At 37.8% G+C, this 27,668-nt stretch overlaps 1 protein-coding gene across 1 annotated transcript in view; it reads right to left on the reverse strand.

Moving 5' to 3' along the window:
* The window catches only part of LOC112966142 (ubiquitin-conjugating enzyme E2 E2), a 211,171-nt gene that overhangs the window by 33,085 nt on the left and 150,418 nt on the right, over nucleotides 1–27,668 (reverse strand). Inside the window, exon 3 of the mRNA XM_026065940.1 lies at nucleotides 7,358–7,490. Within this exon, the coding sequence (XP_025921725.1) occupies nucleotides 7,358–7,490 (133 nt within the window). The remainder of the gene's footprint in view (nucleotides 1–7,357; nucleotides 7,491–27,668) is intronic.

Raw genomic sequence — 27,668 nt, forward strand, 5'->3', positions numbered from 1 at the left:
AAAACACGGTTCTTGATTCTTTCCTCAGCTTTATGTATTTCTGCTTGCATCTCTGTCCTCCACTTTACATCTCTGCGATTCTGTTATTTTGAAAGAGATTAAAGTTTCCCAAGGAGTCACCTAGGTCCAATCTGCACTGAGCTCCATGCTGTACATTGCCATATAGTACCCCACATATTATCTGAACACACACAATCTGTGGACTGGATAGAGTTTCACAGCAGGCGGTGTGTGTGTGGGCACTGCCTGTAACAGGTTTAATTCCCAGCAAACAGCTGCTGGGGAAGAGCAGGATGAAGGCTGTTACCTCCGACACTGTCCTACCAGTGCTGGGTTGTTYATTTGTGCCTTGGAGAGGCTCCCATGCATCCAATTGCTGTCTCCAGTCGTCCAAAGTCTTCACTGGCTTGGAAAGCCTGCCACCTCCTCTTGTTGGCATGGATGAAGGATCCCCGGGCCACCGGCAGCAAGAAGCCATAAATAGCCAGGCTAGGCGAGGAGGGAGAGCGCGCGGGGGCACGGCGCACGGCAGTGTGGGAGACGGCGGCAGAGGGGACTATGGGGAGAAGGAGAGCAGGGAGGGCGGGAGGTAGCCAAGCAAAGCTGCGAGCGGCACGGCGYGGCAGCGAGAGCTAATGGGATGTGACAGGGGCTACGAGAGAAGCATGATGAGGCAACTGCATGTAAGGGATAACAGTGAGAGCAGACTATCATATCTGAAGGCAAGTCACAGGACAGCGATATCTGGGGGAGGACAAGGGAAGACGGGCTGAAGCCCTGCCTACACCAGGACTGCCGAGACAGCAAAGAGTGATGGTCAGATAGGCTGCACTTAAGGTTATTTTGAGATTGAGAGGTTGACATGTAAATTGTGTTAATAGTGACACAGGCAGTTTAAAATAAGCAGGAGAACTATATTAAAAATGTGATTTTTAACAAAAAAGCATCAGTACTCTAAAAATAAAATTTGGGGGGACAAGTAGAAGAAGAGCGCTTGTGCCTTCTGAGATCCTTAGGTTAGTAATACCAAGGAATGCTTATTTTTTCTCATGCGCCCTTAGGTAATTTCTAAGCACAGTCTTTCTATCACACTGCAGATAAGGAAAAATGTCCTTAACAGCCAATCACATATAAAATAAATATGAAAAGTAGAGTAAAAGCCAGGAATAAAAGGAACTGCCTATCATACATGAGACCGAATTTAACAAAAGGGTACAAAATTTGTACTGCAGGAGAAGGATTCCACATAATGGTATTTTGTGCATACAGATTAGTGTTATATGGCAATTACATACAAAGCATTGAAGAGATGTTCAATATTGCCATCAAGACCAGATTGTATAGATACTGTGTATGACATTTACAAAGGAAGAAGACTCCCCTAGCAGACTAGCAGTTGATTTAAAGCAGCTAAGCTTTCAAACACTGAGAACAATTTTTCAGTCAGTCAATAGACATATGAGATTTACAAGGAGGAAATGGGGTTTTCTGTTATTCTAATTTTGATTTAGAGGTGATTTAGCATATTGCAGCTTTCAAGTCCTGCGAACAATTTTTCAGTCAGCTGAGATTAAAGTCCCTAGCAAGATTAATTGTAGAGTTGGGATTAAGAGATTTTATAAATCACTCAAATTCAAAAATAAAGCTAGCAGAGTACTAGGATAATGATAGATATATCCATATTGTATCAGCTACAGCTAAATTGAATTGACACTGTAATAGACTGAACACAGTCAAATATCTGAGCAGAAGTTATTAATAAAGATTATTCTTGATGAAAACGCAGACACCACTGTAGTGACAATTCCTGGAGGGAGTGTTCTCTTGAAGAGTATTCTCTTTTTTACAAACAACTGTATGAAAGACTGTGATATGGTTTCCTGATTTGTAAAGACTTCCTGTTCTGGAGGGACAGTATGGAGGCTAATGAAATCAACCCCCTTCCTTTGACAGTTATAGCGTACATAACATTGCAGTGTTAATTTGTCATGATGGCTGAACTTTAGAAGATCTCAGATCAAAAAAGTTTGCATACTTAGGGAATTACTGGTTTCTAAGGTGGACCAAAAACAAAAATAGGCTGACTGAAAGATGTGATACACCCTATCCATTTATATATATATGTATACACACACCCACAGATAGACACACGCATACATACAAGAGACATCTATCATGTATGTATAGCTATATATCCCATTCAATACCCTAGAGAAAGAGGCAGAGCAAGAGGGAGAGCTTTCCTTTGTTAAAACCAAAGGGGAAACTGTCTGAATTCATTAAGCATGAAAGGAAGACAGCGGGAAAAAGAAATCTCAAAGGTATTTCTAAAAAAGGTTGAGGGGTCATTAAGGCATTGGAGAAATAAAAAGTTATTTCCTTGGCAGGCCATCTAAGTATTTTCATTCATTTCTTTAAGTGGTTAATCAGAGCAGGCCACAACTTTCTCCATTCCTAAGTCCAATGCACTACAAGGGAGATAACATATTTTTGGGCTGAAGCAAAACCTCACTGTATAAAATGTGTCCTGAGTTTGTGAGCCAAGATTGAAGTCTCATCAGCATCTGCTTTTGGCAAAAGGTGAGATCATGTGCATACACTGTGACTTGTTTTGTCTGTTGCATACCTTCCTCTTGCTTGGCATCTCAGAAAACCAGCACGATGCTTTAAACATTAGAGGATACAACTGGCAAGAAAATCAGGACACTGTAGGCTGCTTGATTTCTTGCTGACTCAGCCAACTGGGTGCTCAGCTAATTTCTGCAGTGTTGCAGAAGCTTCTTCGCAGTGGAAGCTAGGAAATGTTTTTAATTGATTAGAGCCTCCCAGAAAGCCAAAGCTAATTTGTCAGTTCTCAGATGAGCTGTTCTAAAAATCTTGTTATCTGGTTATACAGATAAATTGGAGATAGTTTGGGATGGCCCTCTGTCACTTCTTTTCAAGCTGCATCAGTCACAAGTAGAGAAACTTCTTTCAGAAGAACAACTTTCTCCTCTGCATGACTATGCTGCAGTTGCGGGTGAGGCAAAATGCCATTGATTTAAAAGGAAAGCAGGGCTGAAAGGGTCAGTGACCTCTGTCTCGAAAAGTTTGGAGTCCAGTTTCAAGGCATGAGACAAAGTTGAAAGACTGAAATAGACTGACTTCAAAGAGAAAAAAATTGAATACCATGAGAGCAAACTATACCATGACTTACCACAGTTATTTTGTTGAAAAATAGCTTAATTTGACATTATGCTTATGACTCAACTTTAGAGAGACATTGACAGGCAAAGACGGACAGAAAGAACTATTGATCTGTAGGGGAACGACTAGCTGGTGCAGACTAGAGGGGAAATCTGGTGGCAGTGATGTTTGGATGCACAAAACTAGGAACATAAAATGGACCACATAGAGCAATTAGAGGACGTGAAGAACAGAGATAAAATTTTAAAATCTTAAGTGGCTGTGATTTTGAAGGCTACAAAGGTGTAAAAAATGAAGGAATAGTTAAATAGCTTAAATCAAAGTTTTGGATAGACATTTTTTCTTTGTTTAAATAAAAACTGAATGGATGACTGATTCAGCTTCTTTTAAGTGATAAAGCAAATTAACTATCAAGAAGAACAAATGAAAATTAATTTCTAAATTTGTTAAAACCCCTAAGTCCATATTTCTTTTCTTCAAGTGCAAATGTGCTCTCAGATATTTTTTAATTAATGTTTTCCAATATGCAGTAGAGTGCCACAATCATCAGAATAAGTATCAGCAGGGTTTAGAGAAGAAATTGGGATCTTTTAGAAATTATTCAAATCTTCATATAAGATAAACCAAACAATGGCTACACCATAAACATATTTCATTTATAATAATAAAAATGAAAGACACTTAACATTATCCAGAGTTCACTTTCAATATATTTTTCTTAGCTGAAAAATTATTTTTCCCTTCCCAACATGCAAGTGCAACCTACACATGTATGACAACAGAGTACACAACATCTGAGAATAGATAAGGAAAATGGATTGTGGAAAACTTTCTGCTGATTTTAATAGGCTTTGGATTAGGCCCTGAAACAATAACTGTGTTATGTGACATGGGCATTTGCCTTTGGAACCTTACGCTGGGTCACGTAATTGCATCTGGGAAATACAGTTTCTGTTTCTTCCCAGGTCTTTGTGGTCACATCTTTGGAAGATCAATTTTGACAGTACTGATTTAAATGTTTCCTTACTTCATAGTAAAAGAGGGATAAAAATGGCCCACAGAAATCTCAGGAGGAATGTATGAATTCAACCATAGCAAGAAATGTGGGTTAGACTTTTTCTGTTATGTACTTACATGGATGTTACCTTGCCAGCATTCAGGAATACATTTTAAGTCTTTCTCAGTACATTCCATTCCAGTTTTGCATTTTTATCTCTAGGTTTTTTAAGACGATACAGCCATGAGAAGTGGGAATATACTTAGAAAAAAAAAATCTAAGATTATTTATTCCCATGACCCTAAGAACTATGATTTTAAGAACAGCACTAAATATCACAAATCTTGCGGTGAAGTGGAAGAGATGTCAACGCACAGTGACACAGATAACACTCTATGGTGATTCCAAATGTTATGTTCTACCTACTCAGCACATTTCTTATGCTAGAAATAAGTGTTTGGAGAACATAATTAACTATTATTTCCCAACAATATTGACTGGCAGCAGTTACCTTATGACAAGCAGTCATCTTCCCACACTCCTTTATTCAAGGGACTTCCCAAAGTATTTTAGCTATGAATCAATTTCATAGGGTCTGGAAAATATGTGTAATGAAGTAGCAACAGTTTACGAGTTCCTACAGCAGGTCTGAAGATGGGGGTTACTTACAGCAGTGGCATCAGCTGACTAGAGTAAGAACCTATGTGTATAAAGTATGTTAGTGAAATATTAGTTAAATCTGACACTAGTCCCCTGTGCACATGTGCTCCTTATTTTCTTACAGATAACAATTTCCTTCATCATAAATACTGGCCTTGTAGGAATACAATATGGCATCAGCAACTCTCTTGTTCTTTATCAAGCAATACATTTTTATATGATTTATATGCACACATTTCTTACAATGACAGTTGGAATCAAGATAAAGACAGACAAAAGATCTAYTGCAAAGCAGGATAAGATCCTCCTCTTTGCTTAATATTTCATTAATAAGCAATGCACAGCTGCTTTACTCATATCTCAGAATAATTCAGTCACCAAACATAACTGAGTGTGGATTGCAGAAGTCTTTCCTTGTGGTGAAAAAGCAAACTGGACCTTCACCTTCTACTTTAAAAGGATGCCTATTGCATATATTGCCTCAAAACTCAACAGCTGCAATGGAGAGAAGGACAAAAGATGTCCCTCAAACTTGTTTTTCATATCTAGCCCTTAACATGTTAGGTTTGGATTTTTGAGATAACTTCAAGTTGTATTTTATAACCAATAAATCCATTCTGTGGATATGCCAATATCCACTAAATAATTCTTTCTTTAATTTGCTGGGGGACTGAGCATTAACTCTTGCATTACAACTACTACAAACAGACTAAGCCAAGCAAAGAGGCAAACAGAAGGGACCTGTCAAGATGGAAATCCATACAGCAAGTGAGAAGGCCAAAATGGTGTGGGTCGGGAGGAAGGTTCGAACAAGGCAGGGGAACAGAGCATCACTGGATTTCAGCACACCCAAAGCTTCAGCTAACTGAACTAGAAGCTAGGACTTATAAAGTCCAAAATAGTATTTCGCTGTGCAATTACAGTTATCTAAATCAGAAAATCTGTAGTCAGCAAGGTGTACAAACCCCCATAATGTTTGTCATGACCTCACAGCTTCCATAAACTGTAACAACAGAAATAGGAAACAAAGTTAGACCATCTCTAACACTGCTAGAGTATGCGGTTTTGTCCCATCTTTAGGTCACCATTTGGGGAAGTGCAGTTTATAGAATCGCAAATGTTTTGAATTTATATCTCTTTTTTTGCTCGTGTTATTTTCTTTTTTAGTTTTTCTGATGATATCAACAATGTTAACTACTACAAAATTATTATTGTGGCATTAAAATTCTGTTTATAAATACTTCTCTTTCAGTCGTCTACTCACAGTAATCAGGAATCAACTAATCTCTCTTTTAATGCAACACCCTTCTGTCATAGGCAAACATGGCATATCGACCCTTTCATAAGGGTGYCAAAAAGAATGTAAATTTTTTCCTCCATAACTCCTCCTGGGGAGCTGTCCCAGAACCTCACTCTTCCCACTTGTAAGGTGAACAAGTAACCTTTTTTCACTTTGTTTCATAAGACAGGCCTATCAATTTATCCAATTCTATTAACAGCCTTGCTGGGTAAATTTTCCAGTTTCTATGAGTTTTATTGACTACAGGTGTTAAGAATTGCACTCCCTGTTCTCGATAAAGTGCTTTAAATGTCTTGTATATGACACTGATAATTCCTTACGTTTCCTTGCAGGAAATTCCAGATGATGCATCTTATGGCTGTACTTATCTTTGTTATAGATGAATTAGACTGGCAGTTTATAATAATCCTGTGATCAACCAATACAGCCCCTTTTGGCCTCCTCCTTCAGAAATTATTGCTACTGGTTATTGATGAGATTTTGCACTATTGCATTTCACCCCATTTCTGTTTCACCCATCCTCAAAACCACTAAGAYTTCTCCTGTATGGCATTCTGAGCCTACCCCTTATTGGTGATGATCTCCCAACTTCATGTTATCGGCACAGTTCTTTGGTACGTTTCTACATTTGTGGTTACTGCCATTACTGACAGCCTTAAAAAAGGAAACCATGAGGAATTCTACAAATCATTGTCTTTCAGTTCAGTTTCTTGTCTTTGCTGCCTTATTTCCACATTCTTCAAGAAAACTGATGTAAAGTAATCAATTATAACTTCATGAACAGTAGAGTATTTTGCATCTGCAGAAGTAATTTATATGGGGTAGAGCAAAAAGTGTGCATTTTGTCAGACTGCCATAGACCCCTGGTGAATGATAGGGGTCAATGGGAAAGATTAAGTATCGTCAGCTGCTTACAAAGGGTGCAACATAAATATAAATGCTTTCATATTAGAAACAAACCCAAATCAAACAAATAACTGCTTGAAGTTATGTAACCATTTGTTAAATAAATCCATATCTGTCCAAGTATACTGGAGACATGCAGGAAAATTTTAGGCAGTTATTTAAATTCTTTCCATCAAAATATTCATTTTAAATATTCATTATTTCCTTCAGAGTTTTATATTTCAACCTACAGTTGTATACCAACACACACATTAAAAAATATCACAAGGAGAGGACTCCTAGCAGACTTTTAATATCCTCCTACTAACCTTAGGTGGTTTAAAAGGATAGTCCGGTGAAAAGGTAATGTCAAGGAAGAAAACTCCACCTTCATATACAGACCCTGGAGGACCCAGTATAGTTGACCTCCATTCATAAATGTTGTCTCCTTTGGGTCCAGCACTAAAACAGAGAACAAAAATATAACATAACAATTACATACACGTAAGAATATCCATCCATCAGTTATACTCTACTAATAGTAGTGCAACAACACTAGAAGTTAAAATTATGTATGTTTATTAAGTCAGCCTGCGATAACACATGTAACTGGTGTCCTTAGCTCAGTCAGTGACCTCACACATTCACCCAGAAAGAAGTATTAAAATCACTGATTTATAAATTATTCAAATAAATACAGAAAAAGTCCTGTCTTATCTCAAATATTTTAGGGGGCAGATGTGCAGTATTTACAGTACAAGGATACAGAGACTTGGCTGAGATATCTTGTCACTGTCTCACCTTACAAGCCATCCTATTATCACCTACCTTCTCATCCACCTACCTCATCAGTCAGTAGCAGTATAATTGCACACATTATCATACAGCACATGATGTACTAAAGACTTAGCACTGTATAAATGACCTTGGAGCTGCACTTTCTAAGTCACTATCCTAAGGACTCCAGTCACTAGTACAGAAGGTTGCTTTACTCTGCAGTTGTCACACTATCTTAAAAAATCTATAAATAGAAAGCAGGTTAAACTGTAGGATTATGTTAATTCAAAGTCCTCATTTAAAAACACAGCACTGAAACAATATTTAAAATATTCAAAACATAGTCTTGTATACAGAAAAAGAAAAATCTCTCACCTGCATAGTTAATTCCTGGATAAGCAAATTAAAAACTAATAAAGTTTTTGGGCATTACTCTTCTATAAGCCAAAATAGCCTTTTTTTCAGACAACATAATGCTTGTCCAGGGAAAGATATATTTTACTCAGGGTGGCCTCTTAAGGAAACTGCAGATTTCTTTTTGGTTCACAGCTTACTGATACAAGTCACTGATACAGGGCCTGAATTTTAATTAGGATCAATTGGGATGGTGACTTCTGGGTATCTGGCTAATATTTTTCACAGGAAGGCAGTGTTGGTAGATTTTTCAAATAAATGATGTAGTATTTTCTTAAGGCATTTCTTGTGAAACAATTCTTGTTATGTTTGCAATAAAGATTGCAGTATGCAGGGGTTTGTGAAATAACCCTGTGTGTAAAACAGATGAAAGCTCTTGGCTATGCTCCATGCCTCACAACATACCCAAGGCATACAATTATTATACGACATCATGTCATGTTCACTGCTCAACTATTCATTTTGTTCACTGAAAGTTAATAAAACCCTCTTTCACCTGAAATTCCTTGGGCTCCCTTCATTAAAACTTCTGACTGCATGATTCCCTGCATACAACTGAGCGACTTAGTACCGTGCAGTGTAGTTCATTAGTCATGGTACCTACATCAATTTTCTATAATAGCTGTTAATGCTTCTTGGCTTTCTAAACTACGTGCTTTCTTAACAAAAATGGGTTACAGAGAATATAATATTATGGAACATTCATTTTATATCAGCCTCAGTAACAAAACTGGCAATTGTTTTAAAGATAAAATCAGGCTTTTTAAGTATCACAATAGCAAAAGTGCAGCCATCATTCATCCATCTATATTTCACAGTGTCTGTAATACATCAGGTTGCTGGCTGCCAAACAAATTTAATTTACCCAGTTCTCAGTCTGCATTAACCTTTGAATAATAAAGCACAGCTGAGACTGCTGTAAGAAACAAACCAGAGAATGAATAATTAAAACACCTTCTCTGCCTTTAGAAAGACCAACCCCAAGTCAACAGGGAAGGTTTAATTGTGACTGAACTAGGCATTAAGGGGCTAATTGAACTCTTTATAAGCCCAAACGAATGCGGGACTACCACTGTCACGATATTCGAGGTTCACAGAAAGTAAAGCCCTAAAAACTCAGGCAATTAGTTCAAAAAGAAAAGGCAAGAAGTAAGGGCAGTCTAAATCTTACAGAAAAAAAAMCCTATAATATGTGAAGGAAATCCTTTCCTATTTTCTGCAGGAAAATGCTCTAATACTTGGAGAATCAATGACCCAGTTGATACCAGCAAGGTTAAAATGGAAGTGATGATATAAATATCAATCCCAGAGAAATGGTTGGAAACAGCAAGTAACAAAAGAAAACCTCGCCTGTATTAGTGTTCATTTAACCAGCATGGGATGGTTGGGCCCTTTATGGGTTTGAGACAGGCCCACTTTTTTGATCAGATGCTAAAACTGTCTCTGACAGTGGTATTTTCATAACTTATATTATTTTTATTTGTTTTGCCTATTTGTTTAATTGCATTAACCTTTGAAATGAGCAGTCATTAATTAAAATAGTTGGAAAATGCTCCATCTGCCAGTTGAACTGTTTCGGCACGTCCAGCTACAAGCCCAGCCTGATCACATTCTGCAGATGCTGATTAACATTAATTGAAGGTTTTCTTTGCAAATGAGAGATGAAGCTTTATTAAGTATTATTATTAATTTAAAGAATAGCTTGAATTGTATGGAGTGTGGGAAGACTGCTGTTATCGATGTTTGCCCGTTAGAGTGCTTGCTGGCAGCAAGGCTGTTCAGCCGATGCAAAATACCGATTCATGTGCACAGTCAACAGCTGGTATTAAGGGCAACAGCATGCACAAGCATAACATTTTTTCACTTGCACATTAATAATACAAAAAGTTTGACAGGTGTATTTCCTTGCTTTCCTTCTCTCCTAATTGTTAAGCCTTTTTTTTATCCACATTATTGGCAACGAGAATGACAACTTTTCAGGCTTCACCAGAGAAAATTCCCATATGCGCAAGCCCTCAGCCAGAGACTTATTCTATAAGGTTTATAATGCAATAGGATTTAATTGCCCATCTCTCTACATGGATATTTGCCYGGCGCACTGAAGCCCAAATGTTTTACATGGCAACTAAATCACAGATCTCAAAGAAAGTAAACTAAACATTCCAGTGCTTGAAATTATGTTATCTTTGGAAGGATAGATTCAGATGTGCACCCACTCGGCAAAGGGCAGACTAAATCTGTCTTGAACTGAACTGACCCAGAGCCAGAGCATATATGTGCTGCTTGCCGCTAACCTAGTGCYAAATCGGTCAGCTTCAGGCGAGAAATAATGATGGCTCTAGCAGCTCCAGGTGGAAATGGCTGAATTATAAAGATAAGGTGGTTAGGATAAGGACAGATCTGCTGTCAGATATGCTGGCAGATCAGCAGCTCGGCCTCCAAATATGAGCCCTGATTCTTAACCCCTAGCAACTGTGCAGAATAAAGAAAACACGGAGCCCAACGAGAAGAATGCAGTGTTATTCTGGAGCTGGTACTCCAAACATTTCCAGAGTATTTCCAGGTGGGAATTGTAACATAGGACTAAGGATGTGCAGCTGAGCATAAAGGCTCATGAGACTTAAAGTTATCAATGGCTTGTCAAGAGATAGCTCTCTCCTGTCATTATTCCCTTAAAACTGATGATACACTCCCCAGAATACTGTCTATTTTACCCGCTAGGGAGGCTTTGCTCACTGGAAGAGCTGGGGGTGGGTGGACATCAAGCCAATCTTATTCATCCTCTTTTAGAATGACATCAGTGTGGATATATGAAATTAAGGACAAAGAAGTCAATACACATAAAACAGTCCCCTTTGTATTTATTCTCCTTTGCCTCTCCTAATACACCTCAATTCTGTCACTGCTTCCAACACATATGGTTGCAGGTGAAATGTATGTGCATCAGTTATAGTCAGTAGCAAAATACTTCAAATGCTACTATAATTGAATCCATTTTACTTTAAATATGCTTAACATATTGAGTATTTTCTATTCCCTCAACATGTTTTAGGCAGGCAGTCACTTGAAAGYAGTGCTGCTAAAAGCTGCTTGTCCAGTACAATCTTTATAAACACTAAGCTTTGACTGCATTTGGAATGTACTACAATATTCAATTTAAAATGACGTATCAATAAATTAACAGGAGAGTTGTATGAAAACTACAGCATCTATGAGACATAATGTTAAAAACCTATCTAGAGAAGTAATGAAAGCACTGTTGATTTTTAGTTTCATCAGAGCTGTGATTTTTATAGAAATGTACTCAATTTCCAGAGCTTAACTCAAAAAAGTGAAAATGTAAAAGGCCAAAGAAATAAAGATATTCTACATGTTTATCAATTAGTCATATGGAATGAATTGATCAAAATAATGTTATTATTTTCTAATCTAACTTATATTTCTTGATGAGGGATCACATGCTTCCCCTATGTTTTTAATTGGAGGTAGCATAATCTCATACTGTGCTTCCAGTGATGTGGAAAATGAGGACAAGTTAATGTCTTCCTTTGCATTTCTTGCTGGAATCCAGTTTTAAAGTGTAACTGCACTCCTTAACGAAAGGGAAAGATAACCCTGTAGCATAAAAAGAAGAAGCGAGAAAAGCAATTGTAACTTGCATTGTGTCTGGTTCCAACAAGCTAACGGCCTTTGGAGGGAAGCAAATAGGCTAAATAAAATAGGAAATCAAGATGCTTGGAAGGCCTTCCCGTTCCTCAGGGCTCCAAAAGAAATGGAAAGATTCTCCTGGACCAGGTGAGTTTAGGTTTATTTTTATCCTTCTCCTTTGCAACAGGGCAGAATAAAGCAGAAACAGGATGTTATACTCACTTTGTCCATGGTATTCATTTTTATTATTGTTTTATCTAATCTGAACTGCATTAAAGCACAAAAACACATATCAGACCTGGGGTTCCCTTGCAGTAGGCGCAGTTCAAGGAGGATGCAGACCCTCTGAACTATCTACAGTAATATATGAAAGCAGAAGGAAGAGGGATATAAGGAAGTCTCTTCCTCTTGCTTTCCTTTTATTACAAGGAGCCTTGACTTCACRATTTAAGAGGTTTCCCTCTGAGGAGAGAAGCTCACCGCAGAATTATCTCCACTTATGAGACATACAACACAATTTCTTGCAATCCTCTGTTTCTTGCACATCTAACAGTTACGCTGGAGCAGATCCTGCCTCTAGGTGCCTTAGTGAATGCTTCTGGGAAGCCACTTGCCCAGAGGGCAAAGTGGATACAAAAGTATCAGAAGATTGTTGAAATAATTTAAGAGCACAGCTGGTGAGGGAAAAGGATGGATGTGATAAAACAGAAGACTGCAGATTCAGCCTTCAGTGAGATACGTCTCCTGAGAAACTCACACGAAGCCTCATTAAAATAAATCCAATACATATCCCTGCTCTGTTTTGAACATGTTGCCAATACTGAAGCTGGTCTTGAGCAGGAGTGTGGCTTTGGTTTGTACCACCAGCGTGTCTCAAGTGATACGCCACCAAGGAGGAGCTCAGTGCTGTCCCCACGCCTGGGCTTTGCCATGCCACCAGCAGTGGAGCTGTGCTGGCAAAGTGGCTGCTAGATAATCTCAATCTGGGAAGAAGTCAGCCAGCAAGGGCTATGCTGAAGCTGGCATCACCAGGTGCCTCTCAGGCTGACCAGCACACCAAGGCCAATCGTATTCAACAAAATGCACAAATAGTACCATTGGGAGGTATTGGCACCCTGCCTCCACGAGCAGCTGGAGTTCCCACCCTCCACATTCCCCTCCGTGGTAACTGCTGTGTCTCTCTGGCTTTAGGACAGACGGAGGCAGTGTCAGCGACACTGGTCCTCTAGCTAACGGTCATCTGTTGTGCTGCTTCTGCTCTTCTGCCAGTCCTCTCCTCTCTCCATTTTGGAAGCCACTTGACCCACCTCATCTAGAGTTTTCACCCCCTTCTCTTCCCTTGTTATTGACAATTCTTCTTCCTAAAACCCCTATTTTCTCTTTCCTGCTTGAGGGTGGTGTCCCTCTCTCTCTGCATGGTGGTGATTCATTGGTCTTTCTTCATGGAGAACCCTTCGTCCCCTCGGGTACATGCAGCTCTCCCTCCCCCTAACATGCCCTGTGTTTTCTCTCATCAACAGGCATCAGCGCATTCTGCAGTTTTTTAATCTTTCTCCAGAAAGGAGGAGGGGGTGGAAAGTTGCACAGGGGGATTTTAATTCAGGACGGCAGTTACTCATTTTGTTTCTTTCCTTCCCTGTTGCCCTTCTGAGATGTAGAAAATGAAGAGCAAGCAGAGCAGGTGCTGCAGCAACAGTGGGATGGAGAAGGGAAAGGGAGTCACAGCTGCTTACCCAGATGCTACAGTGATACCAGTAGGTACTTTTATAAATGTATGTAATAAACAGTTGCCACAGCAGCCAAAGGAATACATTTCTACAAAACAAAAACAAAGAGATAGCAGCAAGCACTGAGACTGCCTGTGGCAGTGGGCACAGTTGTATGGTTAATAACACCTCTGCTATGAATAAAATTATCATGCTAGTCTCTGAGCAGTAAAATCAAAGAACACTTAAAGAAACAAACCACTTCAGAATTAGAGAGAAGTGCTATAGTTTGGCTATAATATTGATGACTTAAATCTTCAGCAAGAAACAACTTCCTATCCAAATTTGTCCCTTTGGAATGTAGAAACTTTTCATTTCCTTTTTTCCTGAAAATCTTCTGAAAACTCCCAAAACCTTATTTGCTTTTTGTTTTTTTTAATTTTTCTTCATCTCACTTCCTYCACCTACACGGTCCAAAAAATGTCATTAAAAATACTGGAAGATGCTGATGGTTCTTACTAGTTTCCATCTAGATGAAAGCTGGAGATTTTTTAGCATGAAGTTCTAGGTCCAAGAAATCTGAATTAGTCTGAGAAAAGGATCTAACACACTCAAATTTGGGTCTGTGCTAGATCCAGTATTTCTGGTTATCCTGCAATACTACTGGGAATTCATGTTGAATGTATGTTGGAATACCAGCATAATTAGATGAGGTAAGCATGATTTTGAGGTAGGTATGTTTCATTAGATTTATTTTTCATAATGGAAACTGAGGATGAAGTGACAGGTCTTTCTGACCTGTCACTCAGAAAGTCTTTGGCAGAAACAGAAACTTCAGACAAATCCCTTATACTACTTAGCTTTCATTACAGTGACAGAATTCAGCTGAAAAATTTTGATCAGACTTTCTTCCAGTTCAGGATTACTTTTGTGACTGAGACCATCCTTCTTTAAGAAACTTAAAAAAAAAAAAAAGTACCTTTAGGCAAGCAGTCAGAGAGTAAAGGTATCAGGATGTTTTTCTAACTGATATTTACAATTCCTTCAAAGTTGTTATATCCTGCTTTTATCAAATATTATTTATGGATGCTAGTCACCATTTTCGATTATACTTTGGGACCAACCTGTTTGTGGTAAATGCAGTCGGAAAGATATCTAGGACAACTGATCCTAGTGAACCGTCAAGGGAACAGCAATGCATGACTGCATACAACTAACTACGCCTTGTTATACTTATTAAGAGTAATTGAACTCAGTACGGTACTGCATGGCTTCATTGTTAGTCTTCTCTAGTTTTAGCAAGGTGTTTCTCAGAGGTACACTTATCACCAAACTCGATATGCAGTTTATACTTTGTGGCTTCCTACCACCGCAACAAACCCGCTGCACTTTAGGTCAGTGTGCCCAAGGTTTGTATGAGGCAATTTCTCTTTTTTTCTTGAGATTATCTTTCTCTGCCTGTCACTGGAGCCACTAAAAATTATTAAGGGAACCTGAAGCACAGCTTCTCTCCTGCTGAAGCTGTGTTGTGTTTAAAATTCATGAGTCTTGGCCACAATAAAAATAACACAGATTAAGAACAGAGTGAATGTCACTTAGTTGACTTTATTATTCACTTCTAAATAATACCACTAAAAATTATTAGAAGTATTCTAACACTTTGGTAGACTGGTATTATTCAAAGAGTACTTTGAGACTTTTATTCTCTAAAGTCCTGTCTTCAGAGCGTCCCTGAGATAGAAACCATCATGAAGAGAACCATTTCTTAATGCATAAAAGTTATTTATATTACAGTATCTACAGCAATTTATTCATTGCAAACACCATTACACAGTGTATGATCACAGCATGCTGAGTATTCACAATGAGATTTAAAAATGGCAATTTTGTTAAGTATTCTCCACTTCGTTCAGCTGAACAAAATTACATAAAACCCTTCATAGAAGGCTTTCCTCGTTCAACTCTGGAAACAATGCTTTGCTTGCTATTACATATCTGTGAATCTGATTCCCTTTTGCCACATCTTTTTCTTTAAAAAGTAACACCATCAACTGTAGTTACATCTCTTTTATACCACCAGAAACAGACTGAATAGTTTAAATAAGACAAAATATTTATCTGTCTGATTTGCCTCTATGGTAAATTCTTTCAAGCATGATTTGTAGCCATATTTTAGCAAACTAGGAATGAAAAAACTACAAATAAATTAATAAATATTCCTGAGACCTCTTAATATGTACTCCAACCTTGAAGCTCACCCTGTGATTTTATTCCTTTGCAACTCCTAACTTGCCTCTCCTTGAATCTTTTTCCTTCCCTATATGATAATTCATTTATCAAAATGTAACTACTTTTTAATTTCATGACATTTCCCCTTATCCACAACAGCTGCAATCTAACATTCAATCTTTTCTAAGTTAAACAAAAAACAACACAAAAAGGTGAGATAACACCATCAGGTATTATATTCTTAAATTCTAAATCTAATTTAAAAGGATGAGGTCACTGAGTGTGGACAGATAGCAGAGAAATCCCACAGCAGCTGGAAGATTTAAGAGCTGTAGTAGGGAAGAAAGCATTCTTTAAAATAGAATTGCCTTTTTAGTTTCTGTGGAAACCTTAGAGGCAGCACAGGAGAAAAACGTAGACAGGGCTAAAGCAGACCAGCTCAAACAGACTAGAAAGATTTCTAATTTATGCATGCAATACATTGAAAGCTTTGGATTTGAAATCCATCTGATATGTTGATTTGATCATTTATATAAAAATGTTTCCAAATTCCTGCTCATCACCAGAAATGATTTGAAAAAATCATGCACAGTGTATCAGGAATGGATGGATCAGCTGAGCTGTAAGTAATGCTTTCTGATGAAGAAGTACTTAATTCAGGAATTTACTGCTAAGATAGCTGGAAGACCTCAGGTCAAGAGTTGACTTGGGTTTTCAGCCCCTGAGGTGGGAGACTTCAGATTTAAGGTGGGTGCATTAACACACAGACAGCACTGCATACTGGCTCACTACAAGGGTAATGTGTCCTCTGCTCATAATGGAGGTCAAGAGCAAGTAGATGAAACAGGGAAAACAAGGTAGCCATGTCACTTAAAGAACACCACATCCTCAGTTTTGCATTATTTTAAAACTAATAATTATATCACGAATATTATGGTATGTATTTCATATAATCTATTTCATATATTCATGAATATCATGAATATGTATTTTACAACAATATTTACAAAATGAACTTTAAAGAAGCAGCACATCAGGCCCACTTTGAGGCCTATCTATAACATTTATATCTTGCCTACCATTACAGTATTAAGTACCAGCAGAATAAAAACTGAGACTTTCACTCTTTTTTCCATTTATTGTGATGGAATATGTAATGTGAAATGACTTTGCTAACTACTTCTGTAAAACTTCATAAATTTAGTGACTGTTCAACTTCCACTATTCTTGATTTTCTCATATAGCTTACATACTGTTTGAGGTATAAATGACAAAGGATTTTCAAGCATTAGAATGAGATTGTCAGCTATTCCTAAAACAGAAGCATAAAAAAGAGACATTTAATAACCGCCCATTAATTGTGACTACGCTAATATTCATCCTTCTCTATGCAGGCCAATAGGGGAATCTTTTTATAAAGACCTCATTTAGCAGGGTCCAGAAAACCTGGGACATATAAATTCAGACTAATCAGTCCATTAACTTTGGTGACCGACTTCAGCACAAAAGATGATTCTATACTTTGTTTAATATATGCAACCAGAACATAACTATGCTTTGGGGGGAAATCATTATTTCTGCCACCTCCAAACCATTTGAGCTCCAGAAGATTTGACTACCCTTATTTTAACATATGGAATTCTTCATAATATTATTGGCCATTAAATTATAATATTAAGTAAACAAAATAATTATGACCCCATACTTTTCATTATTAAAAGCAAAACATCCTTAGTAAGGCACCATCAAATACCAGACACATGCACACGTAAGAAATTTTTTAAGTCTTATACAGAAAAGACCTCTGTAGTATCTTACTTTAAGGAATATTAGTGTAAGGATACTCTGGAGGACTCAGCCACTTCAGTAATTGAGAATTATTTATACAGGATGATTTATAATATATGTACGCACACATACTCTTATTATTATGAATACTATAAGCAAGGCAGTAATATTGTCAATGTCTGTGTATTCTCTGTTCCTCAGGAAGATGGTTCTATGTAACCACTAGTCCATGCATCTTTCCCCTTTTTTGAAATGATTTATCAAACTGCCTATRAAGAGGTTTGATTTGCTCATGACTGTCATCTTCAATATCCCGTCTGTGGGCAGGTGCCTAAAGAGGAGCCTGGAAATTTTGAAACCTTATGAAACAAGAATAATTTCATAGCTTGTTTCTAAAGTGGCCGGATTTATTTGCACATTAATTCTGAGATTTCCTTTTGTGAAGTTTTAGAGATTATAGTCTCTACATATAAGCTGCTTGTAAAACTCTCCCAAAATATTAATGAGGGAAAGCAATGAGAAGAGAAAGAATTAAAGAAGTTAGTATTTACAGAGAGTTCTCAAACACACCGTATAGCCAACAATTGTTACCAACTGTTCTCCTGCTCTGTCTGTCCTGCAGAGGAACAAGCYTGAACAGAGACTTCCCTAATTTCAGTAAGAAACTCACACAGGCTTACATGTTAAATGCCTACTTATATGAGAAAACAACTCTATATTATGGCATAGATTAACTAACATGATGTTAAACACATTATAAAACAAGTCATTTCCTTCCAAGTAAACAAGCCTATAAGGCCAACAGGCACAAAAAAAGGAAATTTAATTCTGAAATCCTTATACTTCAAAAGCAGATTCCTTTTATTCAGTCAATTTGGTTAAGAGGCTGTCTTATTTCCCCAGATCCCTGGTAAACAAAAGAAAATGTGTTTGGAAATTGTTGGCAAACTGACACGTTTTCACATTTGTTCTCCATTTGAAATTACTCTCTTACTTCAAATATGGAGACCAGCCATAGGTCCGAGGTGAAAGAAATCTTAAAATGTCTCAACTTTCTACTGAGACAGATCACCCCCCTTGCAGGCCACATGCTGACTTTTTTGGGGAAAAAAAAAATACTGGCAATTTTCTTTGCCATGTCTGTGTGGATGGACGAATTTATACCCCTGGATTAACTGAATTAAAGATACGGAGATCTGGCAGAATCTCAGAGGGGGTTTTAAGGGAGGCTGTGACCAGAGCCTGGGGACCATCCTTCTTCACTAGAATATATTCAAGATGTTCCAAGAACCCCATCTCTTGGTGTGCAGGACTTACTTGGATCCATGACAGTGTAAACAGAAAAGATAATATGCAGAAGTTTCTCATTTTCTCAGGCTGGATAATTTTCTCATAGCATCTTTTGAGAGAAGCTTTGAGGCCAAAAGCAGGCTTACATAGGACAGAGCTTAGTATTGTCAGTAAGTTCAGCGTATCTGAAGTTGGGGATAAATTCTTGCAAAGTCAGACTGTGGAGTCACCAAGTGACCTTGTCAGACCTGCTTGCAGCCCCAGAAATTCTGACTATGCCACCACCTCGACTATAAGAACGGGGGCTTTCTAACTTGTTTTTCATTAAAGGTGAGCTGATTTAGGGCAACTGAGGCTACATTCTTCTCATTACACAGATTTTCACCGTGCTCCCATGATCAGGACCTCTGATTAGAAGACCAGGCCAAGTAATGGCTTATTTTCATTCCTCGTTTTATTCAAAAGCATTAGGATGGAAAGTAATTCTGGGAACGATGATGGCGAAATGGCTTCAAGAAAAGAACGTTTCCATGTCATTTGAAAGTCATAATGAAAGTCTGTATCGATGAAGGAGCAAGCCCTCTTCTTCTAAGTAAAGGGAACTTTGCGTAATTGAAGACAGATAACTGTTGTAAAAGCATCCTTCACCTTAGGACTAGAGTCCAGGAGAATTCAGAACTCTCTAAAATCTGTCTCAGAGTTTTAAACAATACTTTCATTGCTTTAGGCCTCACATATGATCTATTCTGAAAATGATATATTGTCTAACGAAGAATCAACATTTCTAATTAGTAAGCAAGAACCAATACCCTAATCTGTAATCAGTAATCTCCTGCTCTGTCACAGAAGAGGACTTTAATAATGTATTAATTACATTTAATTATTAACATATTATATGAATCAAACTTCATATATAGAAGATGTGTTTTTATATAACTGCAGTGTATGATGTTCCCTACATTAAGACATAACATCAACATAGTAGAAATGGCCATTATAATATCCTTGGTAACAGTAATTCGGAATCCTTATTCACACAGGTATTTTTGCATGATAAATGTTACGTTTATGTTATTTTCTTTCCCATTTTCAGATCCTGCTCATCTCCCCGGTTCAGCTACCCGGGGTACCTTCTCTCATCACTTTTTATTCACTTGTAATATTACTGTTTGTGTCTATTCACTGCATTAAGTGACAAATGACCACTCTGAGTCAGAGCTGACACTACAAGAAGAACCACAGAACATTACACTAGTCATTCTGAAATTCATAATGTGAAAATAACATGTAGCTTAACCCACGAACATTAGAGTTATATTACTTATCTTTATCATGTGTTATTACTTATCTTTATTATCCTAATCATGCTCATTTAATTTTTGTGTATTTAAAGCAAACAGCAGATGATTCCAATTACAGCAGTCCTGATTCAAAATAACATGGTTGCATTTATATAAACGATTACTTGCAATATATTGCAATCACATTATGGGATATAACCATGTTCTGTTACACTCAGATTGCCTCCAACTTAAAGTCTGCACTTATATCAATTCAGAAAGATTTAAAAAGTGAAATTAAAAAYATGAAATTAAAAATGCATACGTACAATGTGATGGGAGACTGAAGAGGAGGCAGGATGGAGAGGAATAGGAGCGTAACACAGGGAAATAAAGGAAAAGGATTAATTACTAGCAAACTATAGGGATTTATACAAGAAGAGTAGGTGTTTCCTCCTCTTTATGGTATTCACAGGAGGGTTAGTATGACTAGACTTGATGGGTATGAGCTACAGAAATGTTCATCTTGTGGTATCTGGTTCACAGCTAGCCAGGGTGGCTTCTGTCCAAATTCTTAGTGCTTGGAGGTTTTTCGGTGGTCTACGTCTAATGAATAGGTTTTTTAAAAATCCTTTTCTTAGTGGACAAATGTCTCCTATAAGAAGGATATCATTGCCAATAGTACCCTTGCTGGCAATTCTGCCTGGATGGAGGAAGAAATACTCTGTGGTTGCATGTGTTACCTCTTGGTTGAGGCACTGAGAATGGTGTGGGAAAACATGCAGTACAGCTGCCTTTCCTTCCAGTTATTTACAGTTTAAGTAGAAATCTATCTGTATTAATCTCTGTATTGGTCAGTCAGATACTTTCACAAACACTAAATCAAGCGTAATAATTTAACAGAAAATGTCCTGCTATTTTTCTAATGGCAGAGGGAAGGTGTGGTGGAGATATTTAAAGCCCTATTACTGTTTAAATAACTTGGATATGATAAAAATCAGCAATGCTTATTATTATTTGTGATAATTTGGTGGAAATCTAGCTGAGTGACATTTAAATACTGCACTTTATATATAAAGAAGAAAAAGTGCTCCTCTGTCATATACTGAATCACAACAGWGTGTGCTTATCCATTCTTGTCACACTTTCAGAACTTTACTGTTTTTGATGCCTTCAAAATAATTTTTTTAAAATTAATACACTTGCCAATTGTATATTCTGGAAGGGAGAGCAGCTGTTTCCTCACAACTCTATGCATAGCCTTTTGAAGAAAATTTTATTAATAGTAATCTGTTTTTCATAGCTTTGCAATTTCTTAGATAATAGGGTAAAACACAATTTTCCTTTCATGTACTCTACATACTGAAGAGACAGATGCAATTGCAAGAGACTACTTATGCTGAGGGCAAAACTTAGAACTGCTTAATGTGACTTAATGACTAAAAAATGTGTATCATTTATAGATGGCATGTAGTACTCAGCAAAGATATTATTATGGTCAATGAATTCTCCTCCCTGACAGTTGGTAAAAAGGTTTGGAATTAAATCTGTTTTTATTTTACTCGTTCAAGTAGACACACTGAAAGCAACTGAACTAACCATATGAGTAGCACAAAAGGGGATTCATCCCTTTTATTATTTTGCTCTTTATCTTCTTCTAGACAGAAGTTCACATATAACAACATATATTCTAACTTGAAACACAGAACTGAGAGAAAGGAAAAAAAAAGATGAGTGAAGAAAGGCTATTATACAGCCATATAGACATGTAAACACTTCCAGGGACTTTACTTACTAAGGCCAGCCGCTTTCAGCTATAACTCCAAGGCCTATGACAATCTTTGCATGAAAGCGTTTCTTTCTCCCCTGGGCACCACTATCTAGTTAGTGCGGTTCCCTCAAAATACACACGTGCTTTATTTAAAGCTAAATGTATAGCATATGCAGGACTGGAGCTACAACCTGAAGAGAACACGTACCCACCCACACAAAAGCACTCAAGCAGGCTAACAAATGTCCCTATGAAATGTAACAAATACGACGGGGAAAATGTCAGCACACGGAAATTACTTGTAGATTTTAACTCCTGCCAAGAGACGCTGTTATGTAATAGAGACACCACAACGTCTGTGAGTGATCTTGAATTACCTTAAGATACAATGTACACAGTGGAATAGTCAACTCAGCAGCCTTTAAAACTGATGTATGAAGCACTGCTTCTCTTATGGGCAACATTAGACTTAACCTTTCCCTCATTCTTCCTAAAAGGACCCGTGTGATTTACGTGTTTCTTTAAGGCAATCTGTTGCTAACAAAACTAGATGTATTCCAGCACAAAACAGAGAAAATGCGAATGACAACTAACTTTTCTAGTACATGGAGGCTAAAATTCAGTGCACTCGAGTTGATCCTGCATCTGGTGATGTCAGTGGTCAAACTCCCACTGCCTTCAGCACCTAGAAATGCACAACCACGGGCACTTTTGAGCCATTGGTAAGCACATAAAATGTGCGTGCCACTGCGCTTTTAATTTTCAAATCTATTTTTAGTGAGTCTTGCAAAAAAAAAAGTCTTGCATGTGCAATTGGGTATGCAAATTCACATTGACCTACTTTAAATTGTGTTCAGCTTACCACGTTAAGAAACCTATTCTAAAATTGTATCCTCAGATCACCAAAACGCCCCCAAACCCTCAAAACCAAAAAGCCTAAGCTCCCCCTGAAGACAACTGAAACTAATGTAGCTGTGGAAAACACAATGTACTGGAAGCTTAGGCTAGAAAGCAGAGGCAAGAAACCTGCACTGCCTTTTCAATATCTCATTTCTGTAATACTCTGTGTCACTCTTGCATTAAAGGTGTTCTGAAGCTGTGCCTCATCCCACTGCAAAGATGGTAAAATAGGCTTGAAGCAAGCACCTGGTGGTACTTCAGGGTCTGTTAAATTTCAGGTTGATTCCTAAGAAGCCTGCTGGGAGCGTGAAGGGCAGTTTTCGTTAAAAATCTCTTCACTGCTTTATTTAATATTAAAATGTGAACATCATATGCACAGTTGTAAGGCGCGTTTTAAGAGGGCTGTTCATTATGAAGCTAACGTAGCGCAACGCAATTGTGAAGTAGCTGGGTGAACCATTTCTTTTACACGTGTTCGTGACCAACATTTTAGATACCCATGTCTCAAAGTATCCGGGCCTGACCAGTCCTAACGCCATGAAGGCAGCTAAGCTGTGGAAAATGCAATGTGCTCATCGAGCAGTTTTTCTGCAGGAGAGCTCTGCTCGTGACTGCATGAGTTACAGGGCAGCTCTCATCTCCCGCACACGGTTTTATAATCGTGCAAAAATAGGAACCACACTTTTCAGCTGGCTTACATCACTAGCTGCTCTCAGAGGGGCTGAGATTGTGCGTAACAATTTAAGTACAATTCTCTGAAATTCACAACTGAAATGTCATTTCTGGCGTGAGTGCAGTAATTTGGGAAGTCTATCAACCTGTTTGACAGAACTAGATTCATTACATTCCCAGCATATGTTACTTCCCAAGTTAATATTCTCTATTCAAAGAATATTTCTATTTTCAAGTGTGCTTTTGCACTTCTTTTCAATTGATCTTATTTTATCAGTGATAGACATATTGTTGAGTTTAGGACTAAAATCTTATTACAATTTAAAAAAAAATCAGAACAATCCTACATGAATATTTTCTCTGCAGAGGTAAAAATTTAAACTGAGTAGCACTAGAAAATGGATTTGTAAGCCAAAAATAAAGACAGTTAGTCTGGTTTCAAGGCTAACTTTCTTTTATTTATTTTAGTGTGTATTCTTTTAACTTCTAAGAGTATGCCAATCCAGTGCTCTGGCTCTCTACAATGTCAGCAAAGAAAAAAACCACAAATAGAAACAAGGTCTAGAAATCATGCAGGCTGTCAGAAATCCACCCATTCCTCAGTCACTTCCTCCCAGAGAAATCCTGGGAAAAGAAATAGTCTTTTTGTTGAAAATCAGCAAACTGAAGCCCTGGCAAACTGACAGGTGAAGTAAATTCACCTCCCTTAAAAGCACGACCRTGTGAACAAGAGGTGTTCATGTACGTGAGCGGCCAGCTGCCTCATCGAATGCGAGGGTAATACTGCATTTAAATATGCAGCCACCATATTTACGCACAGCAATTACACACAGCGGGTCCTTCAGAGTCTGCCTGACAGGGTCCACAGGCTTTTGCGGTAAATAAAGCAGTGTAAACAATGGAAGTAACAGCGGTTTGAAAATAATTTTATTTTTGAGAATGAACTCACATTAGCAACATGGATCAAATGAATAGTCACTACTATCATATTGATCTTGTTGCCTTATTTTAATTGCTTGTACTTTAACTTCATAAAACTGATAGAAATCATTTACTTCACCACCAGAGAAAACACGCAGAAAATAACTTTCTTTCACTTCGCAGGCTTTGTAAAATATACCTGAAACATTTTAATATTCAGAAGCCCATACATTTTAATGTACAAATAATATTATGTCAGAACTTTCACATATTTCCAGCAAATGACAGGGCAGATTTAGTGCAAGTTGGGTGGCACTGCCACAAATATAATTTCAACTTATGGTTATAAATTTAGGCAAATTAGGATTTATCTACAATATTAATTTAAAGTTTAGTATTGACTTATCTCTTGTACAAGAAATCTGTTACTTTTTTCATCCCTTTTCATCTCTGTTTCCATACAATAGCCACAAGTATTTTTCATTCATTCAAACATCACAGTTATTCATTACATATGGCATTGACATACTTGTCATAGCTATCTAGAGTGCATTTCAATACCAAAATACACTTCTCAGTTTAATATACTTCTAATGAATCAAGTAAAATTCAAGTGGTTTGGGGCTTCAGCTGACACTGTACCTTATTACCCCACAAATCACAGCAGGAGGAGAACTGGCCTGGTGACTGCTACTCCATACTCAGGGGGGTGCAGGGAAACTCACCATAACATTCRCTAGTAACTTATTATTCTATGGTTTAAAACTACTTCCAAATTTTAGAAGATGTCTTTATATGTCCATTGATACTACATTTCAGGACAGTTTCTCCTGTGCTAGCCAACCCTGAGCCCAAAATAAACATCCAAAAATATATATACCCAAAGTAATCATTTTGAACAAAAGATTTTCCTTCTTTAAACATTTTGTGCCAGAACTCCTCATTGGAGACTGAACCAGAACCAGAAATTCCTGACTAGAGAGTGGGGGCGGGAAGCCTCTTCCTTGCTGAATAAATGCTGAACACTTTGACAACCCACACTTAGAGTTCGTCATTCATTCAATAACATTACCCATACAGACACACCGAAGAAAATGAATAAGATCATGAGCGATAGCCAGTCCTATGCTGTGGGCTTCCCCACAGCTTGTTGAGGAGAAAATCTGGACCCTGGGTGTTGCGGAATAATATTATAAAGTTGCCTCTCTGTATTCACACATACCACAGCTTGCAGTCATTGCACTACAATATTTAAAACTTAATAACATGTTGCTGCAAATGCTTTCTACTGGGAGAAGCCAATCAAACTATTCACAGTACGATAAAGAGGAGTCACTAATTATCTTTAGGTCTTACAAAATGTTACGGCCTAGTACCAAAAATACATAGGGATGTGAACAACAACATTTTATGCCCATAAAGCTACTCAAAGACATTTTCAGGACCCAGGCTTATATTCTGCAGTTTGCTGTTTTTGACAACAAAATGAAGTTTTGTTCCAGGAATTGAAATACATTATTCTATAGCCTTACTTTTCACTATAGCCTTATTTTTCAGGCAATACATTATCAAGAGACACTAATAAGAAAGGCTTATTTTATTCTGTTGGGCAAAGAATAAACTCAGTTATCCAAGGATGGAGTATTTCAGAACAAGTCTTAAGACTTTTGGTTGGGATTTTCAGGGAAGGGGGTTGTAGGCATCGAGTATGAGATTAGTACCCACAAAAGGCACAGAACACAAGGCTTGCTATCAGTCCAGCAGAAACATTACAGACAGGTTTTTGACCGTGTAGCAGAAGCTCAGAAGTGGGCTGTCCTGCACCGAACACCTGGCACACCACGCGACAGAGGCAAATCTCTTCTAGAGAGTGGGGTGAAGAGAGATACCTCTTCACCGCGGTACCTTGGGGTGCTACAAAYGGACTGGTGCAACTGACTTTTTTAATAGAAGAGTAGGTTCAACCCCATTGCAATATGTCCTACAGGGAGAAGAAAATAAGGACACAGACTGTGGTACCTCTGCAGAGCAGAATACTTCAGTCAGTATGCAGCCAGCTTCACTGATTCGAAGGAATCTGTTTACTCTAAGCTGGGTGAGCAAGATCTGTCAATGGGTAGAATAAACACTATTTCGAGTGCAACCATTTGTAACATGCCTTAACTGGCAAATTTCCTTTAATGAATAATGTAACATCTTTCATACAAGGATTCTGCAGCTCTGTGTTTTTTTGTCCCTATACTATAGATATGAAGACTGATGCACAGAATAAATTCTCTTAATAACAGAGCTTAGACTATATCCATTATCACAGGGGTCRCACCTGTCTGCTACAATCACATGAATGCAACCAGGGCAAGAAACTAAATGTAAAACACCCACATAGTTAAAACAAACACCTTTTCTTCAGAACATATTACAGTACAAAACATGAATTAAGAGTAACTCCACATAAATTAAGGGAAAAGCTCTTTTGAATAGTAAAAGATAGAAACTGTGTTTAAACTTATAATTCTTCTGCTACATCAAGGTATGGCCAGGAGGTTCAGTCAACAAAGAGGAGGTTATATGTTTTTTGTAGTCTACACAGTGGTTAAAGACCAGAAAGACTGAAAACACCAAGATGTTGCTGCAGCTGTCTTTCAAAGGGACAGTTAAAGGAGTTCTGAATGAATTTAATCTGCTACAGGGAAAATATAACCTGAAATGATGAAGTCCAGTAGACTGGGTGCATCCAAGAGCTAGAACACACTCTCACTCACAGGAAACTGCTGGATGTTGAGTTTCGTTGGTAGCTATAGTACACAGTTTAAAATAATTGGAAAGTCTCAACTGGAAGAAGTCTTAATTCTTAATTTATCTTTTAAAGGAGTTGTTATATACTCCATCCTTCTCGTTTAAATTGAGCAGTATCTATGGTGTACACTGTCACTCTGTATTCAAAAATGAACTGGACAATCATAGTACATCAGACTGTAGGGATATGCACACTTCCAAGATTTCATTTTTCACTAGAATAAACCCCRCTCATGTTCCCCATCATGTTCTTATTAGAACTCCTTCAAGAGTTTATTAGCGCCTACTACAGATGCTCATAGCAGAATGGAAAAAAAAAGCACTTCTAATACATGCATGCATAAAAAAACCTCTCTTAAATCAAAGTAATAGGCCAAAAGTGTCGTGATGTAATTCACTGGCTTCAGTGGAGTTATACCAGCTTACTTCAGAATTAAATTTGGCTCAC

Source organism: Apteryx rowi, unplaced genomic scaffold, assembly GCF_003343035.1.
Source record: "Apteryx rowi isolate R43461 unplaced genomic scaffold, aptRow1 scaffold_234, whole genome shotgun sequence".
In the NCBI taxonomy this organism is placed as follows: Eukaryota; Metazoa; Chordata; class Aves; order Apterygiformes; family Apterygidae; genus Apteryx; species Apteryx rowi.